This window comes from Fukomys damarensis, unplaced genomic scaffold (assembly GCF_012274545.1).
Source record: "Fukomys damarensis isolate Sample0158 unplaced genomic scaffold, DMR_v1.0_HiC HiC_scaffold_23, whole genome shotgun sequence".
NCBI lineage: Eukaryota > Metazoa > Chordata > Mammalia > Rodentia > Bathyergidae > Fukomys > Fukomys damarensis.
In genome coordinates, this window is record NW_022900935.1 from 27,304,951 (window position 1) to 27,323,449 (window position 18,499).

General features: G+C 47.0%; 1 protein-coding gene across 1 annotated transcript in view; it reads right to left on the minus strand.

Moving 5' to 3' along the window:
- Positions 1 to 17,489, minus strand: part of Trabd2b (TraB domain containing 2B) — a 208,120-nt gene extending 190,631 nt beyond the window's left edge. The window contains exon 1 of the mRNA XM_010610413.2: positions 16,815 to 17,489. Within this exon, the coding sequence (XP_010608715.1) occupies positions 16,815 to 17,489 (675 nt within the window). The remainder of the gene's footprint in view (positions 1 to 16,814) is intronic.
- Positions 17,490 to 18,499: the final 1,010 nt, after the last annotated feature.

Here is an 18,499-nt window from a genome sequence, read left to right on the forward strand (position 1 = left end):
CCGCTTCGCGATCATCTGTATTCTGTTCTCTCCTATCACCTGTAAGCCTCCTGGAGCCTGCAACTCTTGTCTGCCCTCAGGATAGAAACTCCACACAGTAATGGCTCAAAGAAACTCCTGGTGAATGAATAAGAGAGGGAATTAATGAACAGATTATAATCTAAAAAGCTGGGACTTTACCCCTTACACAACAGGGAAGCCTACCAGGTGTGCGGACAGACCTACTATCAAAACATTTCATCTACTATCCCCTTCCCTGCTTTGTTTTCCTTCTGCATTTACCCCTCTAAGGATTCTAACTGATCATTTGTGTACTCATTTCCTGTCTGTCACCTCTCAGTCACTCAACAAACACTGGCTGATTACTTGCTATGTGCCGAAAATGTTTTAAATGCTACAGACACAGACAACTCAGACAAAAATCTCCACTTTTATGGAGTTCCAGTGACGAGTGAAGATCAGTTAAAAAAAAAATATGCAGAATGCCACTGGTGTAGGTATTGTGGAGAGAAAAGACAGGGAAAGACAGTAGTATATCTAAGTTCACAATTGGCAGGAAAAACTACCTTTGGCTACATATAAAAGAGAGGGCACATTTTTCTTTTGTGTTCATTGACACAGTACCTGGCATGTGGCAGGTTACAGAAGCATGAATGAATGGGTGAGTGAGGGTGTTGGGAAGGTTAATTCATTTTTTAATTGAAAATTTATTTTGAGATTCTTGTACTTTCACATGGAGTTATAAGAAATCATAACCTTCCCTCCAGTGGTAACGTCTTATGTAACTATAGTACAGTATCAAAACCAGGAAACTCATTGATTAAATTCACTGATGTGGTTCAGATTTCAGTTTTGCACACATTTAGTTATATGTATATGTGCATGGTGTATTGGGTTTATTCAGTTCTATGCAATTTTAAGGGCTAATTTACGGAGGGGGCTAATTCATTTTTAATGTGCAAGTTAGGAGGATTTTGAAAGAGTCTAGAGCTGGAAAAAGTGGGAATAAAGCAAACCACCAGCCATCCAATATGCCTGGACTCCAGTTACCCACCCAAGCATCCTAGAGGATAGATACTCCTAACCCCATTTTACCTATTGCAAAACTCAGAGGAGGAAGTTGTTGGGAGTCCCACAGTTGGCAGGCAGAGAAAACAAACCCCAAGCCAATGATTGTCAAGTCCCTTTGGGCTCTTTCCCAAAGAAAAGAATGGCATAGGTTGGGAAAAAACCCAGAAATCAGGGATCAAGAGGAAGGACGATGTCCAGGAGATATGTGAGGGGCAAAGAAATTAGGCAGGAATTCATAGGATGCTTCTGGGATTCTAAATTAGGTAAAATAGAAGTACTGTTCATGGGAGAAGGCAAGTCACAGACATCTGAAAGAGAAGGGAAGGGAGATATCCTGGTTCATCCCTGATTTCCTATGTGAACTGGGATAAGTCAATTTATATGCTTGGGTTTCATGTTCCTCATTGTACAAGAGTAGGAATGGCTACTCCATCCTACTTACTGCTGTTACCTAAATGCTTGTTTCCAACCCCATCCATATGTTGAAATCTAATGTCCAATGTGATGGTGTTAAGAGGTAGAGCTTTTAAGAGGTGAGTAGGTAATGAGATTAGAGTTCTCATGAATGGGATTAGTGCCCTTACAAGGGACTAAGGAGACCAGAGTTCTCCCCTTCTACCATGTGAGCACACAGTGAAAAGTGCCATCTCTGAACCTGAAAGCCAGTCCTCACGAATCTGCTGACACTTTCATCTTGGACTTCCCAGCTTCCAGAACTGTAAAAAAACAAATTTCTCTTGTTTATAAGTTGTCCAGTCTATGCTATTTTGTTATAGCAGCAGAAACAACCACCCAGGACTGCTCTAAGGCCAGAGAGAAGTAGAGAAGTAGCTCTTTGCAAAGAAAAAGTATTGGACCAACTGCCACAGCCAGAAACCAGGAGCCCACCCTGATAGTCCAGACTGTCTGTAGTCTATGTCTAGGATGAATGGCTGGCTTTCCCAGAGGTGAAAAATGCAGAATTTGGATTAGCACAGAAAGAGAGAGAGAGAGTGACCTTGTTCTGTTTATAAGAAACAGAGTGTATGTTCCTATTAAATGCCTTTGAATCCAGAAAGAACGGGAGACTCAGGGCTGTTTATGGCTTTGGATATTTACTTTTCCATATACAAATCAGCTTGGGTGCCATCAGAGCTGGTGCCACCTCACGCCGCAGCCCTCTGACTTCCAGGGCCCTCCCCATGTCCCACACATGGTTTGAATTTATTGGGTTTAACAGCTTTCATTTATATTGTGTGAGGATCACGGAATGACCAGCAAACAGAAGCTCTGATCGGTGCTCTGGAAAAAACACAGAAGCACAAGAAGGTTAGGGAGGGCTGAGAATATCCTTCCAATCCAAGGAGAAGCATCTTCTACCTATGGAGTGGACCAGTCAAAGCCTTACAGCCACATGGGGGAATACAGATCAGTGGAATACAGAGGGCCATGAGCCACCAGAAGAAGCAGAGCAAGTGAGGCTTTCAGTTGTCAAAACCACCTGAAGCCAAAACACCTGGGTATTATAGTGGGACAAGCAGGTGGCTGCCAAGATGCTTGAACCAAACATCTGGAAATCTGGGTACAATTGCAGGCCTTTCTGTTTCCCATGTGTATTCTTAGCAGGTGATACACAGATATGGGTGATAATTTTACAGCTGTGCAGAGAATTCATGAAAGTGTACTTGGAGCTGGGCCCTGGGGGAATACAGAGTCATTAGTTGAGGTTTCTGTCCTCAAAGAACTTTAGCCTAATGGGGGAGACAGAACATAAATATGTAACAGACAATAAAATATAAAGTGCCATTTTCCACTGAGATTGGAGCCTGCTTAAAAAGTGTCTTTGCAGCAGCAGGAGTGCGGGTTTCTGGTTTACCAAACAATCTGACAGCATGAAGGGGCTCGATGAGGGGAGGCCCTGCCCTGTTGCATGCTGCTGGACTCTCGAGCCAGTATGCTATTTAAGGATTGTAAACTGTCCCATCTCCCACTTTTGCTCAGAGAACATTTAGGAGCCAACTGCTTCTGCCCACTCCCACTGTGAACAGGTGGAATTCCCAAAATCTGCCATCAAAGAGGTCACTGGGCAGACTTAGCGGCACATGCTTATAATCACAAGTTCAAGCCCAGCCTGGGCAACTTAATGACTTAGTGGAACCCTGTTTCAAGATAATAAATATGTACATACATACATATATACATACATAAATGGACTGGGGGTGTAGCTCAGTGCAAAGGTTCTGAGTTCAATCCCCAGTACTGGGGGAAAAAACCCAAAACAAAACCAGCTAGCCAAACAAAATGTCCCCATGAAATATAAAATGCAGGGACATGTAATACCACAGCAGTAACATTAGAAATGGTGATCATGGTCTAAGGCTCCCTCCCCAGAGACCCTGGAGTATATAAGCTGAGTTCATTCAGCTACCAGCCCACTTTACTATCTAGTTTCTAAAAGCAAACATCCCCCTATGTTCCTGTTCAGAAGCAGGGACGCTTTTTCCTCAGGGCAGCATTGGGTGCATCCTGCATCCAGTGGATGAAGAAAAGGCTCTCATAGGGCAGCTGCCTTCTGAAGCCAAAAGGCTTAAAAACATCCAGAACAGCTTCAATGAGGTATGCCAGTTTGACCAATAGATAATGAGCCAGTGGGCCAATTATTAACCAGAAGAAATTCTGAATTGCAAAACACAGGAATGGGGATAGGTCCCTCCCTCCACCCCACAATGCACCCAGGATCAACCCATACTTCTTAATATGGTTATGAGACTTCCATGACGAGGTCCTGTGCCTTTGCAGACAATTCTCCACATTTCCATGAGTCCCACCAGGGCTCTTCTCCAGCGAGAAGACCTAAATTCTGGACCTAAATCACTACCAGCTCCCTGCATTGTACCTAGGGACCACCACTGGTCCTTCAGTACTGAGCTCAGGTAGTACTACAGCAAAGCCAAGCCCAGCACTCTGAAGGGGAGGCGGTTCATTGTGTACAGTACAGCAGCAGCAACCCCAAGAGAACTCCTAGACAGCAAGGGCCACGGCTTCTCCTTCCGGCTCACACCCACAGGACCTCCAGATGACTCCAGCCCCAGCAAAGCCCCAGTTTTGAGTACCAGAATGGTACCAGTGATGTTGTCAACTGCACGACAGGTGGAAGTGACACTGTGTCCAGCTACTATGGCAAATTTAATAGGAATTTCTCAGGGCTGGGGTAGCGCTTTGTCAATTTTCCCACTCTTGCACCCATGCTGGTGCTGTCAGGAATGTACAGCCTCCATGCACATGGGGCCCTCACCCCTCCTGCCCTCCCTTCACCTGCCACTGTCAGCCTCTGCTGACCCCACCACGGCTACTGTCCTTAGACTTCCTCATCCGCTCCCTGCCCTGTCACCCTTTACCTTCCATACCTCTAGCTGGGTTCAGAAGAGCTGCTTCCTTGTTCTCAGTTCCTGTCCTCTAGGTCACACCCCCAGTTCATTAGATGCAGAGGGACTGAGAGCACAGGCTCTGCTGCCAGCCTTGCTTGCTACAGACTCCAGATCCTCCATGCACTGGCTGTATAACTATAGGCAAGTGAATTACATCTCCGGGCCTCAGTTTCCTCACCTGTGAAAGGGGACTGAATCTACCAAAACACTGAGATGAAATGGGCAGAGCAAGTAAAAGAACCAAAATCATCATCGGCACTCTGCTCTGAGGCACCACTCCCTCTGGTCTTTCACCTACTCTTTTCCCTGTCAGCCCCACATTCAGCTCTGAATCTGCCAGACCTGGAGCCAAGCCTGACACAGTGCTGTTCCCTGCAGAGCTTGTCAAATAAATGACAGAACAAATGACCAGATGAACAGTTTAATAATAACTCACTCCATTTACTAAATACTTTCAGGATATTGCTATCCAGGAGAAAGAGAGGAAAAATACACGTGCACATAGCACTAGCTAATAAAGTCCTTTCTGGGCTTTATCCTTGTGGATTCTCCCAGTGACAATGAGTTGCTATTCACATTCACCTGTCTGAGCAGTGGAGACATAGAGGGAAGGATCTACCCTGTGACAGACCTGGGCTTCAAACTGGGGTCTCCAGGCTAACCTCTTCAATTTCTCCTTTCAGTGTGTGCTCACTCCCCGAGAAGAGCAGACCACAGAGAAGCCCAGCCAGAAAGAACAGTCAGACATTACCTACCAAGGACGGTCAGAAAAAAAAATGGCTGTGCTTTGGGTGGCCAGACCGCACAGCTCTCATCAGGCCAAGCCACCACCCATCTCTGCCCTGGAAGATGCCTGGTGTGGGAGACCGAGAGACTGAGAAGTATATTTTGCATGGGATCGGCTTCACCTCAACACACAGACAATGTGAAAGTGGGCCAGTAATAACAATTAAAATGACCACTACTTAAACCACCACAGTTAACGTTCATTACCTCTTACTGTGTGTTCATATTCAACTACGTGGCTTATAGGCATCATCTAATTTAGGCCTCACAATGCCCTCAGACTAGATGCTCCCAAAATGGGGAAGATAATTTCACCGTTTAGGGTTGTTTTCGGAATTTACTATAATAAACCCCAAGGCATAATAGGCATCAAATAACAATGGCTGTCTTGATGACTGGATAGGAAAGGAAAAGAATTAAACCAACAAAGGTCCCTCCTACCCTCTACATTTTCCCATTCTGGCACCTCTGCTTAACAGTCTCCTTCCTCTGAGAATGACACTAACTGCTCATACCACTCTACCTGAAAAGCCCCTCTCATAGCTATCTCCATCAAAAAGCCTGCTTTTTGCTAAGCATGATGGCACAGGCCTGTAATCCCAGCACTTCAGGAAGCTGAGGAAGGAGGGTACTAAATTTAAGCCCAGCCTAGGTAATTTAGCAAGACCTTGTCTTAAAATAAAACAAACAATACTAATACTGTAAAGACCCGGGGATGTAGCTCAGTGTGAAAGCCCTGGGTTCAAGCCCAGTTACTGCAAAACATAAACAAAAAACAAAAACAAAACCTGCAGGGCTGAGGATTTAACTCAGTGGCATCTCACCTGCCTCACAAGTGCAAGGTCCTGAGTTCAATCCCCAGTACAAACCCCCCCCCCAAAAAAAAACAAAAGAAAAATAGCTGCTTTTCTTTCTCTTCACCATCCTAGGAAAATTAGACTGGTATAAGCAGAACATAAAACTATCTCAAGACTACCAGCAGGCCTCTATATGGAGACTGTGGTGCTAGGCCAACTACATATCCCAGTCAAGATTAATCACCATGACAGAGCACTGCTGCGATGGAGGTTACCCATGCCATGACCAAACCACAGCTCCTCCAGCTATATCTTAGCGCCATTAGGGAGCCAGGTGCTCAAAAATGCCCCTAAAAAGTGGATGTCAAGGTCACCCACCTGGAGGTATGGGGGCTGCTCGAATTTGAATAGCAGACACTCTTGAATAACCAGATGCAAATCCAGACCCCCTTCTGAGGTCAGTAACCACTCTGGCAAAAAATAAAACAAGAAATAAGAAAAAGAGTAAGAAGGAAGGCCCAAGAAACCAGTCCAGCCTCTTTCTTTCTTTCTTTCTTTCTTTTTTTTTTTTTTTTTTTTTTTTTTTTTTGGGGTACCGGGGGTTGAACTCAGGTCCTTGAGCTTGCAAGGCAGACCACTGAACCGCTGAGCTAAATCCCCGGCTCCCGGTCTCTTTCTTTAGGTAGCACAAGGAAAGCACTCTGGTGGTTGCAACCAAGATGCACATGGGTGGAAATATCATTGCCAAGGAGCCTTTTGTCTCTTGTCAAACTCAAGGTCAAGTGACTCCAGAAAGCGAAACCCTGTGAACGAAAGCTCCAAGATGAGCAAGAAATTTCCAAAAGGCTTTCTTTGCCTGTCTTTTTCTAAAAGGGGGCTTTCAAATGGGACCCAGGGCTTAAATTACTAAAGGGCCTCCTGGGCTAATTAAGTCCACAGGAGACAACTCTGCACAGGAAACTTCAAATAGCCTTAATAGAGACGAAGGAGATAAATCCTTTAAACCAGAGAGGACAAAGAGGGAGGGGGTTGAAGTCAGGTAGGGTAGAGGCCTGGCCTTTATCTTCTCTTAATGGCTTCCAGGGATGGGGCTGGGCCCTGCCACTACGTCTCCCTTGGGGAACAGGGCTGAGGCTAGCCCAGGGACCTCTGAGGTGTCTGGCAGGGTCTTGGGCTTGGCCCAGGGGCTGGGGCACCGGGTGTGCACCTGACATTGCCACCTGCAGCTGCTCTCTGAGGAGACTCAGAGCAGACTCAAGAGTCAGACTGTGGCCTGGGGCAAGGCGCTAGTCCATGGAGGCGACACTCAGCCTGGTCACCCAGCCCATACAGGGAGAAGCCAAGATGATTTGCTTGGGGACCCCCAGCTCTAGGTTCTTCACCACCTCCAGTCTCCTAAGCCTAGAATCCCTCCACCTTTGCCTGGCTAACTTTTTCTGGCCTCAGGAAGCACTCCGTGTCTTCCCAAGGTTGCTCTGCTCTTTCCTCTTCCGGCCCAGAAAGGAAGCACCTGGGTGTCAGTGTGGTGGCTCTCACTCACTTCGATATCTGTGGTACATATCTCACATCTGGCGTGCGGTAGTGCAGTAGGAACTAAAAGCCTTTCTGCCAAAAACTAAAGCAATGTAATGATAGCAATTTAAAAATGAAAAAAATGACTATGAGGTGGTATCTACTACAGAGTACCTGTGTGTGTCTGGCACTGTTTTACACTATGCAATCCTCACAGCAATCCCTGTGAAGTTGAGAGATGAGGACACTGAGGCACATATAAGTTATGTAATTCATCCAAGGTTACTTATACTCCTAATAAGTGAATTTTACTCTTCAAGGCACTGAAGAGACACTGGGCCACTGCGTGGTGGTTTTGCTGCAGAAGAGACCCTTACGCGGGATCTAAACCATGGTATGTGGACTTAAAGACTGATTTTTTTGTTGTTGTTTTAAAGGTACAATGAAACCAGGATGTTGCTGTGAATAAAGGAAGTACAGAGCTTTATGCGGTGAATACAGGATCACAAGGTCAGAACAAATGAAAAGGAAACTTTACTGTTCCCTCCTCCCCTTCTTGACCTAAATGGGACAAAGAGGGAGAATCCCGGGAAGGAAAGGTGATAAAGGCTAAGCATACTGAGGAGAGGAATGAATGATGAATAAGTGTGAATCTGAAGCTGGCAGTTTCCCTCAAGAAGTCATTTTGCCCGGGTCAGTCAGGGAAGGACACAGAGTCCAACAGCAGGTGCAAAGGCAGTGACCACACATGTCCCAAGGTTTCTCAGAGAAGGTCCAGGAACCCTGACTTTTATGGGCCTTGTGCTGACCTTCAGGATCTTCTGGAGGGTAGCCAGGCAATCAGTGTGGTCTGAGAACAGCTCACCCATCCTTTCAAAACATGATGCGACTAGCTAAGCACACTGTTGCACCAATAGGGGAAAAGCTGGTCTGGTGACCTCGGATAAAATTCTTACTATAAAGCGGCATTTGTTTAAAGGGACCCAGGGTGTTTTAACAGGAACACCCCTTGGGGCTCTTAGAAATTCAGAGGAGGAGTTATACAGACAATAAAACCTAAAAGAGGACTCTTAGGTAGAGGAAACAGCATAAAGGAATTCATGGGAGGTTCAACCAAAGATTGGGAGAGAGAGCAAGATAGAGAGAAGCTGTACAGCTCAGCATCACAGAAGCTCCCCAACCAAGTGTGACAGGTAAGCTTTCCTGACAACCCGATTGCCGTGGGAGTCACCTAGGGATTACTAAGGCACAGTCCTGGGTATGTATAGGTGGGTCCTGGAGGCACGATCTTGGGGTCTACGTCTGATCCCCGCTTCCTCTCTGAAGTTATTCCCCTGGTCTGCTTCCAGGTCACCATGAACTAAGCGTCTCTGCTCCATGATGTTGCTACCTTTAAACCAACTGGCCATGTGCTGAATTCTGTGAAACGGTGAGCCAAATAAATCTCTCTTCCCTTAAGTTGCAGGTGCCAGGTATTTTATCCAGTATCGGGAAAGTTGACTAATAGACCAAGTAACCAAGAGCTAAAAGCAGACATTTTAAAATAGAGTGAGACTTGGTAGGTTTGTGGGCTCCAGGCAGTGAAGAGGAGGGGATAAGGGGGCCTTCGTTCACAAGTGACAAATGAACAAGAGAAAACAACAAAATATCACACGATGGCACAGAGTGACAAATCCAACTAAGACTCATCAGTGCTACAAAGACTTGACCAAATGCACTGGAGACAGTACTGAAAGGACTGAATTTGTCTCGTGTGGGAAGTTGGAGGGGTTTCTGTGACACACAGGCCAAGAGATCCTTCCTCTTTAGCATCCGCAGCTGCCAACACCCCAACCATAGATTGCACCACAAAGCCCCACCTTCCAAGCTGGAGCATATTCGGCCCGATTTAGTAATCAATGGTGAGACATATGAATCAAGAAAGACTACCTAAGTAATAATAATAAAATAAAATATATAACTGCTGAAAGAATGTCGTGAAATGCCATAGAGAATCCACAGGGGGGGAAAATACATGTGACTGGGTCACTAAGAAAAGCTCTGGACCAAGTCCTCTGGAGCAGATTGGAACTGGGAACATCCTAGGAAGCCTTCCTGGAGGAGGCACAACCTTGAGCTGAGCCTTGAAAATCTCAGGATTCAGTGAGAGAAAAGGAGGAGATTCCTAGAGAGGGAGGGTTCCTAGCCCAAGCAATGGCATTTCTTTCCAAGCTTGGTGTGACAGTCCCGCGGCGCAGTGACTACACTGCATAGATGCAAAAGCCGGTGGATCCTGGAGGAGGGACCCATGGAGGCAGCTTGGCAGCCGCATGCAGTACTGCAGACTGGGCCACTAGCTGCCTGTGGATTCAGTGGGTGGACAGAGAGCCAGTGATGGGAGATAAAAGGGAGTGAAGTGGATAATATTTAGAAGCAAACTCAAGGGGAAAAGAACGTCAGCAGTCGGGCTGGCAGGCTTCGGTGCTCACCGGCATTCTTGTTTCCTCCCTAGGAAAGCTGCTGTACCATGCGACTCTTCCTGGTTTTGAGAGATGTCCAAATGGGAACTATTAACAAAGGCACGCTCCCATTTTTATCTCCATCAGAAAGTGCTTTGCTGCCTGTACAGCTTTTTCTTTCTGGCCAGGGATTGGAGAGAGTTGGGGGAAGGAGATCAGACAACATGTTTGCAGATGGGGCTTCTTGGAATTCTTGGGCATTGGTCCCTTCCAACTCCAAGATTTTAGAAGTCTGTGTCTATGAGCTGAAAATTAGAAGCTAGGATTTCATGACGTGAAGATCCCTCTAGTTCAAAAATGCCTTTGAGCCCAGTGTTCTAAGATTTCACCATTCTTGGATTCCTTGAGCCTCGGAGTTTGGGTTTATGTATGGAGAGTCTCTAAGCCTGGAAGTCTCCTTGCTGTGAACTTCTGATTTGAGGCTAGAGGTTTTATGATCTCTTTATCAGGACTGGTTTTAGGGCCTCACTCTCCTTCCACCTCCTCTGGGGGTGGCCAAATCATCCTGCACTCCTGCTTTTGAGTTTGTTACCCCACTATGTTCAGATGTTAAGACCTGAATCAACCAGGTGAGAGAGGGACAGATAGAGCCTGCCATGCCAGGAGGGGCTCTGTGCCAACAGCCTTTGGGTTCGGAAGGAATCTGAGTGTACACCTGCCCAGGGGTCACCAGAGGGACTGCCACACCATATTGCAGATCCTTGGGAGGCAGCTCCCAGATGCAGGGCTGTGTGTGGGAGTTGTGCTGGAAGTGATGGGCAGCAGGAGCATAGCTGGGACCAGAGGAAGTGTGTCTTACAGTTCAAGTTCTGGACTTGAATGCTGCAGCTGCTAATTCAGTCCTGACTGAGGGCTGTCACTCTGGGTGAGTTCGGGGGAGAAGAGGGCTCAGCATGGACTGAGGTCCTCCTGTGGTGCCCAGCTGTCTGGGAAGGGGGCTTGCTCACTTCCCTCTGAGGAGAGAGCACTTGGATCTGACAGGAGGCCCCACGGGAGGGTCTAATGCTGCCATGGAGGCTAGAACAATGGGGAAGCACTCAAGAGTAGTCATTCTTAGAGGACGGGAAATTAGAGAATGGCCCTGAAAGATGGGAGTATATGGCAGGAAGACAAAGAACAGGGTCTCTGTACGAAGGTAAAGAATCAGGACATGGGACAGACTAATATTTAGGTGTTCTGTGCTTCAATTTCCACAGCTGTAAAATGGGACTAGTAATATGCACCTCTCGGAGCATTAAAGTAATGTACGCTCTCAAGTAACGAGCTACATGGGCTAAAACTATGCCCGGGTGTTGGTTCCCTGATCCCGCACTGGCACAACGTAATGAGGGGCTCTGGCTGAGTGCATGAGGAAGTGAAGGAGGAACAGGAACAGTAATGAAGGAGAGGATCAAGCCTGGGCAGGTGGCCAGTAGACTGTGCTGTAACAAGCTGGGGCTCTCTGTTCTGCAGACGGGCAGCAGGATCACCCACCGGAACCAACAGGCTTCCAGACAAGGAAGTATCAGCTGCAGTCCGCCAAAGACAATCCTGCCAATGACAGATAACTCAGGCTCAAAGTCGCAGGGTGGGTTGGCTGATATCCTCCAGGATGTGCAAGCCAACAAAGAACATCAGAGAAGCAAAACTGGGCTAGCACTGAAAATCATCTAGCTGTGTTCTTATGAGACAAAGGGGCCATTTATGTCCAAAGAGAAAAGGAGCATACCAAAGTCACAGACAAGGTAGTGGTGGGGTAAGGATTACTGTCTGCCTTTAATCTGAACTTCATACTGTGGTGTAAATGTGTATGTCCCTCCAGAGTTCACAGGTTGACATGTAACCCCAAGGTGATGGTGTTAAAAGATAGGGGGGCCTCTGGGAGCAGAGTCCTCAGGAATTAGTGCCCTGACAAAGAGGACAGAAGCAGCTAGTTCATCCTTTTCCCCTTCTGCCATGTGAGGGTACAGACCAGGCCCACCTATGAGAAACAGGCCCTCACCAGACACCCATCTGCTGGCACCTTGATCTTGGACTTCTCAGTCTCCAGAACTGTGAGAAATAAATGTCTATTGTTTATAAATTACCTAGAGTAAGGTATTTTGTTATAGCTCCCCAGGTGAACTAAGACAATCCATTTGATGATTTGGGTATTTTGTGTCCTTGTAAGAAGGCAGGAAGCTATTTAAGTTCAAGAAGGTGACTCCTCACTGTAGCATACAACAGTGCGAGATGGTCTTATCATGGTTCCTGACAAATGTTCATTCATTCATTCTGCAAATATTTCCTATATACTTACTAATACTTGCTGACCCTCTGGTATAGATATAGAAGCTCTGATTCTAAACTGAGGAGGCCTCTCTTTATTCAACTGTGCGAGCTTAGCCTATCTGGGGTGGGGGAGATCTTCACAGTGGTCCCCTGGAAAGCTGAGAACATTCTAGGGAGGCAGCTGGGTACCTTCTAGGGAGGCCCAGAATGTCTTTGGAAACTCCTGTTCTAGAATTACCTTCAAATCCAATTTATAAGCCAGGGTAAAAGTCAGGTTTAGTACTTTTAAATTATCTCTTTCTCTATTATGCCTTTTTCAGCAATAAATGAAGACACCTCCCTGCTCTAGTTCCCTTCCCACAACTGATCATATAATGACATCTGATTATTAAAAACCAAAATAAAAACTATCTCTCAGGTGCTTAAGGAGCTTAGGCTTTAGCAATGGACACACCTGAGTCTGAATCGAGAGGCCACTTGGTCTGTCTATGAAATCATAGCCAAATGACCTAATCTTGTCAAGTCTCAGTTTATATCTTTAAAATATATGTGACAATATACTATGTAGCATTTCCATGAGGATTAGAGATATATATGTGCAACATTTAATGCAGCACCCTACACAGAGACAAAGCCCACTAAATGATTTTGTGGTTTCCTACTCTCCAGTGAAGGACTTGTAAAACTTTGCAAATATTTTTGACACCCTTGGCAGGCGTGCCCCAGTGTTTAGGTTCTATGCCCTGTTGGTTTAAACAGCAAAATGCAGACTTGCAGGGTACTTGTTTTCTTAGACTTTGGAGAACCATATAATTTAGAAGTTTTCTTATCCAGTGCCTTCACTGTACAGGGATGGAGTGGGTTAGGACTAAGACTCCCCAGAGGGAACAGTGCAGCCAATACAATCCCTCGAGGCAGCAGGCAGAGCTGATTTAGGAATCTACAGTCTCAAGAATGTCTGTCATAAGATTTAGATTCAAGGCCCAGGCATCCCAGACTCACAACTGCAGGGGCTCACCACCATCTCTTTAATACTCTAACTTCATTTTGTTCAGCAAAGGTTGGGCAGTGGATACGGCTACTGGAAGGTCACATTTGCTTTTCCTGTGCCTTTCCTCTCCCCTACCCCTGCCTTGGAGTTGGCTTAGACACTTTGCTCAGCACAGAAGCAGCATGCAGGTAGTCATTCAACCCAACAACCTTCCATGTCCTCCATGTCCTCCCAATATCAGCTCAGCTTTGGAAGCTGGTAACTACTGCTCCACTAGATAGATGGGGATACTAAGTCTTGCCCAAGACTAGGGACAACTCTCCTATCTCCAGCCCACCATGCTGAGCTGTCTGCTACACATCAGGAAGAACTTTAGAGACCTCCCTTTGCCACCCCCACTCCAGCCTCATAGTCAAAGGAAATAATTTCTCTACAAGTACAAATTTGCCAAGATATAACATGTTAAGTCTTCAACCCTAGAAGGAGACAGAAAACAGAAGAAAGAAGTAAAGGAAGAATTGCAGGAGGATACTAAATAGGAGAAAGTCTGGAGAAAGAACTTACGATGGCAGGAAGAGCACATCCTTTATTTAGAGTCCAGCAGACTGGCTCTGTTCCTTATTAGTCATGCGACCTTGGGCAAGTCATCCAACCTTTCTGCATGCCCAACCTTTCTGTGTGCCCACCTGAGTCATTAGGTTGCTGTGAGAATTCAGTATATGAAGAGCTTCCTGCAGGGTGCTCTCTGCGTGGAATTGATTAGAATCATCCTATGGAATGTAAGGGCTGGAAAAGGCTGGAAAGATGACCTAATCCTGGTGTCTCATTTCACAAGCGGAGAAAACAGGGTCTAAAGAGAGGAACTGACTTGCCCAAGGTCACAAGGCAAAGTCATGTTGATGCTGGGTCTAGCACCTTCAGTTTATTTTTTTAAATCAAAGATCATAACTTGTCAATAGATTTGATCTTACAAGTTGGGAAAGCTGCACAGTTATCAGTCTTCCAGCCTCTTCAGTGGCTCCTCCAGCCTCTGAAGTCCTAAATTTAAGTTGTCTTTCACTGCTTAACAAGTAAAAATGCGGTACTTCTGTCCAGAAAAAAATATATATACATATAAATTTTAAAACACCAAAATTAAAACTAAACTTCTAGGCCGTAACAAAAAGGCATTATTTTAAGCCTCCCTCTTTTGCCTTCCTCTCACTACCCGCCGACCCAAATATTTTGCAATAATAGTAATGCTTCAAGGAAAGAAAAAATAAAAATCTGATGCACTTAGCAGATATTTCAGTACAATAATGTATCACAGATGTTCATATCAAACAGTGCATACGCGCATGCAATTTTACTGAGAAGGCTGTTGCATTTCTGACTTTGGGTTTTGGGATCCTTAACAACCCATCTACCCAGGTTCTGGAATTCCACCCTGTTCGGTTAGTCCAAGGCTGCCCAAGGGCTTGGAAGAGGGATTTCATCACCTCCCTCCAAAATGATAACAGGACAAATTGGTGCAGTCAGACGTTCCAGCAGGTGGTGAAGGGTCTGTAGATTAAGGAAAACCAAGAGGAGTACTGTTTTCTTTTGTTCAGGATTTGCTTTCTGTAGCCCTTTCGTGGAGTTAGGCCCAAGAACAATGCGAAGAACTGGCCCAGGCTGGTGATGGGGCGGGTGCATTTTAAAAACAGAAATCAGAGTCTGTTTGATCTTCAAACGTGGGCTTTGGAGACTGTCAGCGGGCTCCTTGCTGGCCGATGAATGGCTCTGAGGAACTTTTCCTAGAACATAACCTCACACACTTTCCAGCAAATATTTTCACCCTACCAGAGCCCTCATTTGGTTGAACAGCAGCATTTCCAGACTCCGAAGAAAGATAGTTTTGTTGTTTTAAGAGAGACAGATTAAAGCCAGGGGCTGTTTAACTAGAGCTCGAGTGCTCCCTTCAGCCCTTGTCGGATTCCTCTGTGGTTGGTACAAAGAGGGTGTTGAGAGTGATGCTGGATCCCCCACCTCTCCAACCTAAAAAAGATATCGAGGCTAGACATGAGGCCTCTGATCAGAGAGGCCCCCCACAAACCTGCCTCCAAAATGAGATGGGCGGTGAGCACTCCCCCTACCCCAGATAATATCAGCTCCCAAGGCTGGCAAGGGAAAAGTCACTTCAGAGGGAGAGAGCCGCTATGTTCAGAGGAATCAGCACCAGGCCAGAGAATACGCAGGATTTTCCCCCATGGAGAAGGAGTCAGGCATAGTCAGAACCCTGCGGGGCGTGACTAACTGCCCCAATATTCCTGCCCCTGGGGCCCTCTGGGTAAGGACTCCACAATTATGGGAGAGCCAGCAGGAGAACCGACAAACCCTCCTTTCATTTGGCCGGCAAGTCAATCTGCCTTCTTACCTCCCTGGGGACAATATTGCATTTCCCCTGGAAAAACAAAGGCCAGAGATCCCGGAAAGGGGATCAGTTTCTGCCACGGTTTCCCTGGTGAAGAGGCTGCAACATCTCAGGAGCAGCAGGCAGGTCTGATTCTGATTCTGGCGGGAGGGTTCCTGGCCTGGTCATTTTGTGGGGCTGTCTTCTTAATGGGGAGCAGGCTTGTCTCAGGACCTTGCCTCACTCAGAGGCCTGGGAGCCCCCACCAGGGATTGACAGTCCTGTTCTCAAGGCACAGATGTGAACTCATTGTTCCCAGGGCCTCAGAGTTGAGTTTGGGGCCAGTGAGTTGGGAGTGACCTCTGCCCATGGAGACAGGCTTTTAATGACATTTTGCTGGTTCAGGTCTCTTGCAGCCAGAGACTTTAAACCTCTTAAACCCCTCCCCTTTCCCTGCCCCCACTTCTGAGGTTCAGAAATCAGAACTGTCAACCTTTAAGCAAACACATTTCTCTGAAATTATTAACCCCCAAAGTCTCCTTGCTAACTTTCTCTCGGTCTTAGGGAGGCTGTCCGAGGGTCACAGCTTAGCAAAGCCCAGAGAACTCTGCAGCTCTTAACCCGAAATGGCAAACCAGTGCTTGCAGAGGCCAAATTCAGGACACCTCCTCTGTCAGCCTAGCTGAGACACCACATCCATCCCCAGGCCCTCTTCCTACAGACCCATAGCCCAGGGTGCAGGTCCACACAACAGCCTCACGAGAGCCTCCTGCTTCCAAAACAACAGAGCCCTGCATGGCCCGACACAGACTGGCAACTCCCTTCTAGTTTTGGATCACTCTGATGCTCCCAAGAAAATTCTTTCTGCTCAGGCGAGCACAGCAGGTGGAAAGTGAATATCCCAACAGGAAACCACTGAAATAGAAGCAAACATCTAAACTCTTACATCAAATCCTAGCACATACCAGTTTCCCTTCACCCTACCAAAACAGCCCAACTGGTGCCCTGGGCCAGAAAGGACCTCTCCCTTTGGAGAAAGGACCTGTTCCAGCTGCCTACTGGAGGAAGGCGACAATAATCAGAGAAGAGAAAGGTGCCAGGCTTTCCAGGCTGCCACCACATGTTGCCTACCTGAGAGAAGTTGAGCCCATTGAGCGGGTGGCACTGCTCCTCCACGCGCTCCACAGCACCAGTGCTCTTCTTCATCTTCTCAGCCTGCTGGGCCAGGTAGAGGTCCAGCACAGGCACGCCTCGGGAACGCACATCCGTCTCCGTGAGTGAGTTCACCATAAGCATCACCCACACGGGCCTCTTACGCTCCCAGTTGCCTGCGATAGCGTTGAACAGGTAGTCAGCATACAGCCCTTTTCCCCGCTGTGCAGGCGTCATCCAGGAAGGCATCATCAACTTCACATAGTCTAGGTGGCGCTTCAGGCGCCAGTAGAGTTCCTGGGGCAGCACATCCTGCAGGTTCTCCCCAGGGGGCAGCAGCTGGCAGCTGGCCAGAGCTGAGACAGTGTAGGGGTCCGTCAGGTCCAGCTCAAAGTAGACACGGGCACTGGTCTGGAAGGCTGCCTTGGAGTTGTCGGGGATGAAATCCCAGACGCGGGTATAAGGGACATGGATGGTGCCAAATAGGTAAGCTGGAGGATGGCGCCGTATGGTCCACAGGAAGGAGTTCAGGTCCCTCTGCTGCAGGGGGAGAGAAGACAGGCCAAGCAGTGAGGCCGAAGGCAGCAGAGGAGAGCCAGGGCTGGCACAGACAGAAACAGGGAGGGGTGGGAAAGGAAGCTGAAAAACCCACATTCAAAGCTTGGCATTGCCGTGTTTTAGATGAAAGATCTGGACTGAATCATTTCACTCCCCACAGACTCAGTTTCCTCAAATGGAAGTGAGAGCGGGGTCGGCGGGCTGGGAGGGATAAAAGACATGATGTATATGTACTGAGCCCTGAGGGCACTGCCAGGCACAGAGGAAGTGGGCGATGAAGAGAAGCTCTCATTATGACCAGCTTTCACTGTGAGAGCCAAGCACTGCACCCCGCCACCTGAGAACATTCAGACTTGGCCAAACCAAACCTTCACCAGTGGTGTTTTGTGTGGAGGGTGGGGCGAGGAGGACCAAGAGTCCTGCTCTGGCAAGAAGGGAGGAAGTCATATAACTTTAAAATCCAACCATTAGAAGATACACGCCAAGAGCACTTTGAAAGCAGAACACCTATTAAAAATAGCACACCTATTTCAACAGTTACTTCCCGTTCATCAGGATGGATATGGCTTTCTTTTTGGAGGGCAGGTCTGAGCTGAGAAAGTGCTTCAAAATCCTGTAAAGCCAAGTAAAGTCTTAATTTCTGGTATGGGAGGCAAGGGTTCCACAGAAGGGAATCCCAAGAAATGTACATTATTTTGGATACTTTCCAGGTTTCTCCATCAAAAAATGTATACCTGGTCTCCACCCGTAATTCTGTCATTTTCTATGTCCTAAGGTAGGGGTGTGTGTGTGTGTGTGTGTGTGTGTGTGTGTAGGGGCATGCAGAACAGGGTCAAGTCTCCGGACCCAGATTAGGGCTAGGGAGTAAGGGGTATAAAACGGGGACTATTATTTCTTCCAGGCAAAGCCATTTTCCATCCAGAATGTCCCTAGAATCCCAGTGATCACTTGAGAGCTTTAGACCAATTCAACATTTTTCTCCCAGATTCTGGCACAAACGAAAAATGTGTACTGGGGAGTGTCAATGGGGAAACAGTTTTTTACTTTACTAACAAGCAAAAGTTGTAAATCCCAGCACACTCCAGTTAGTCCAAGAACAGCTACAG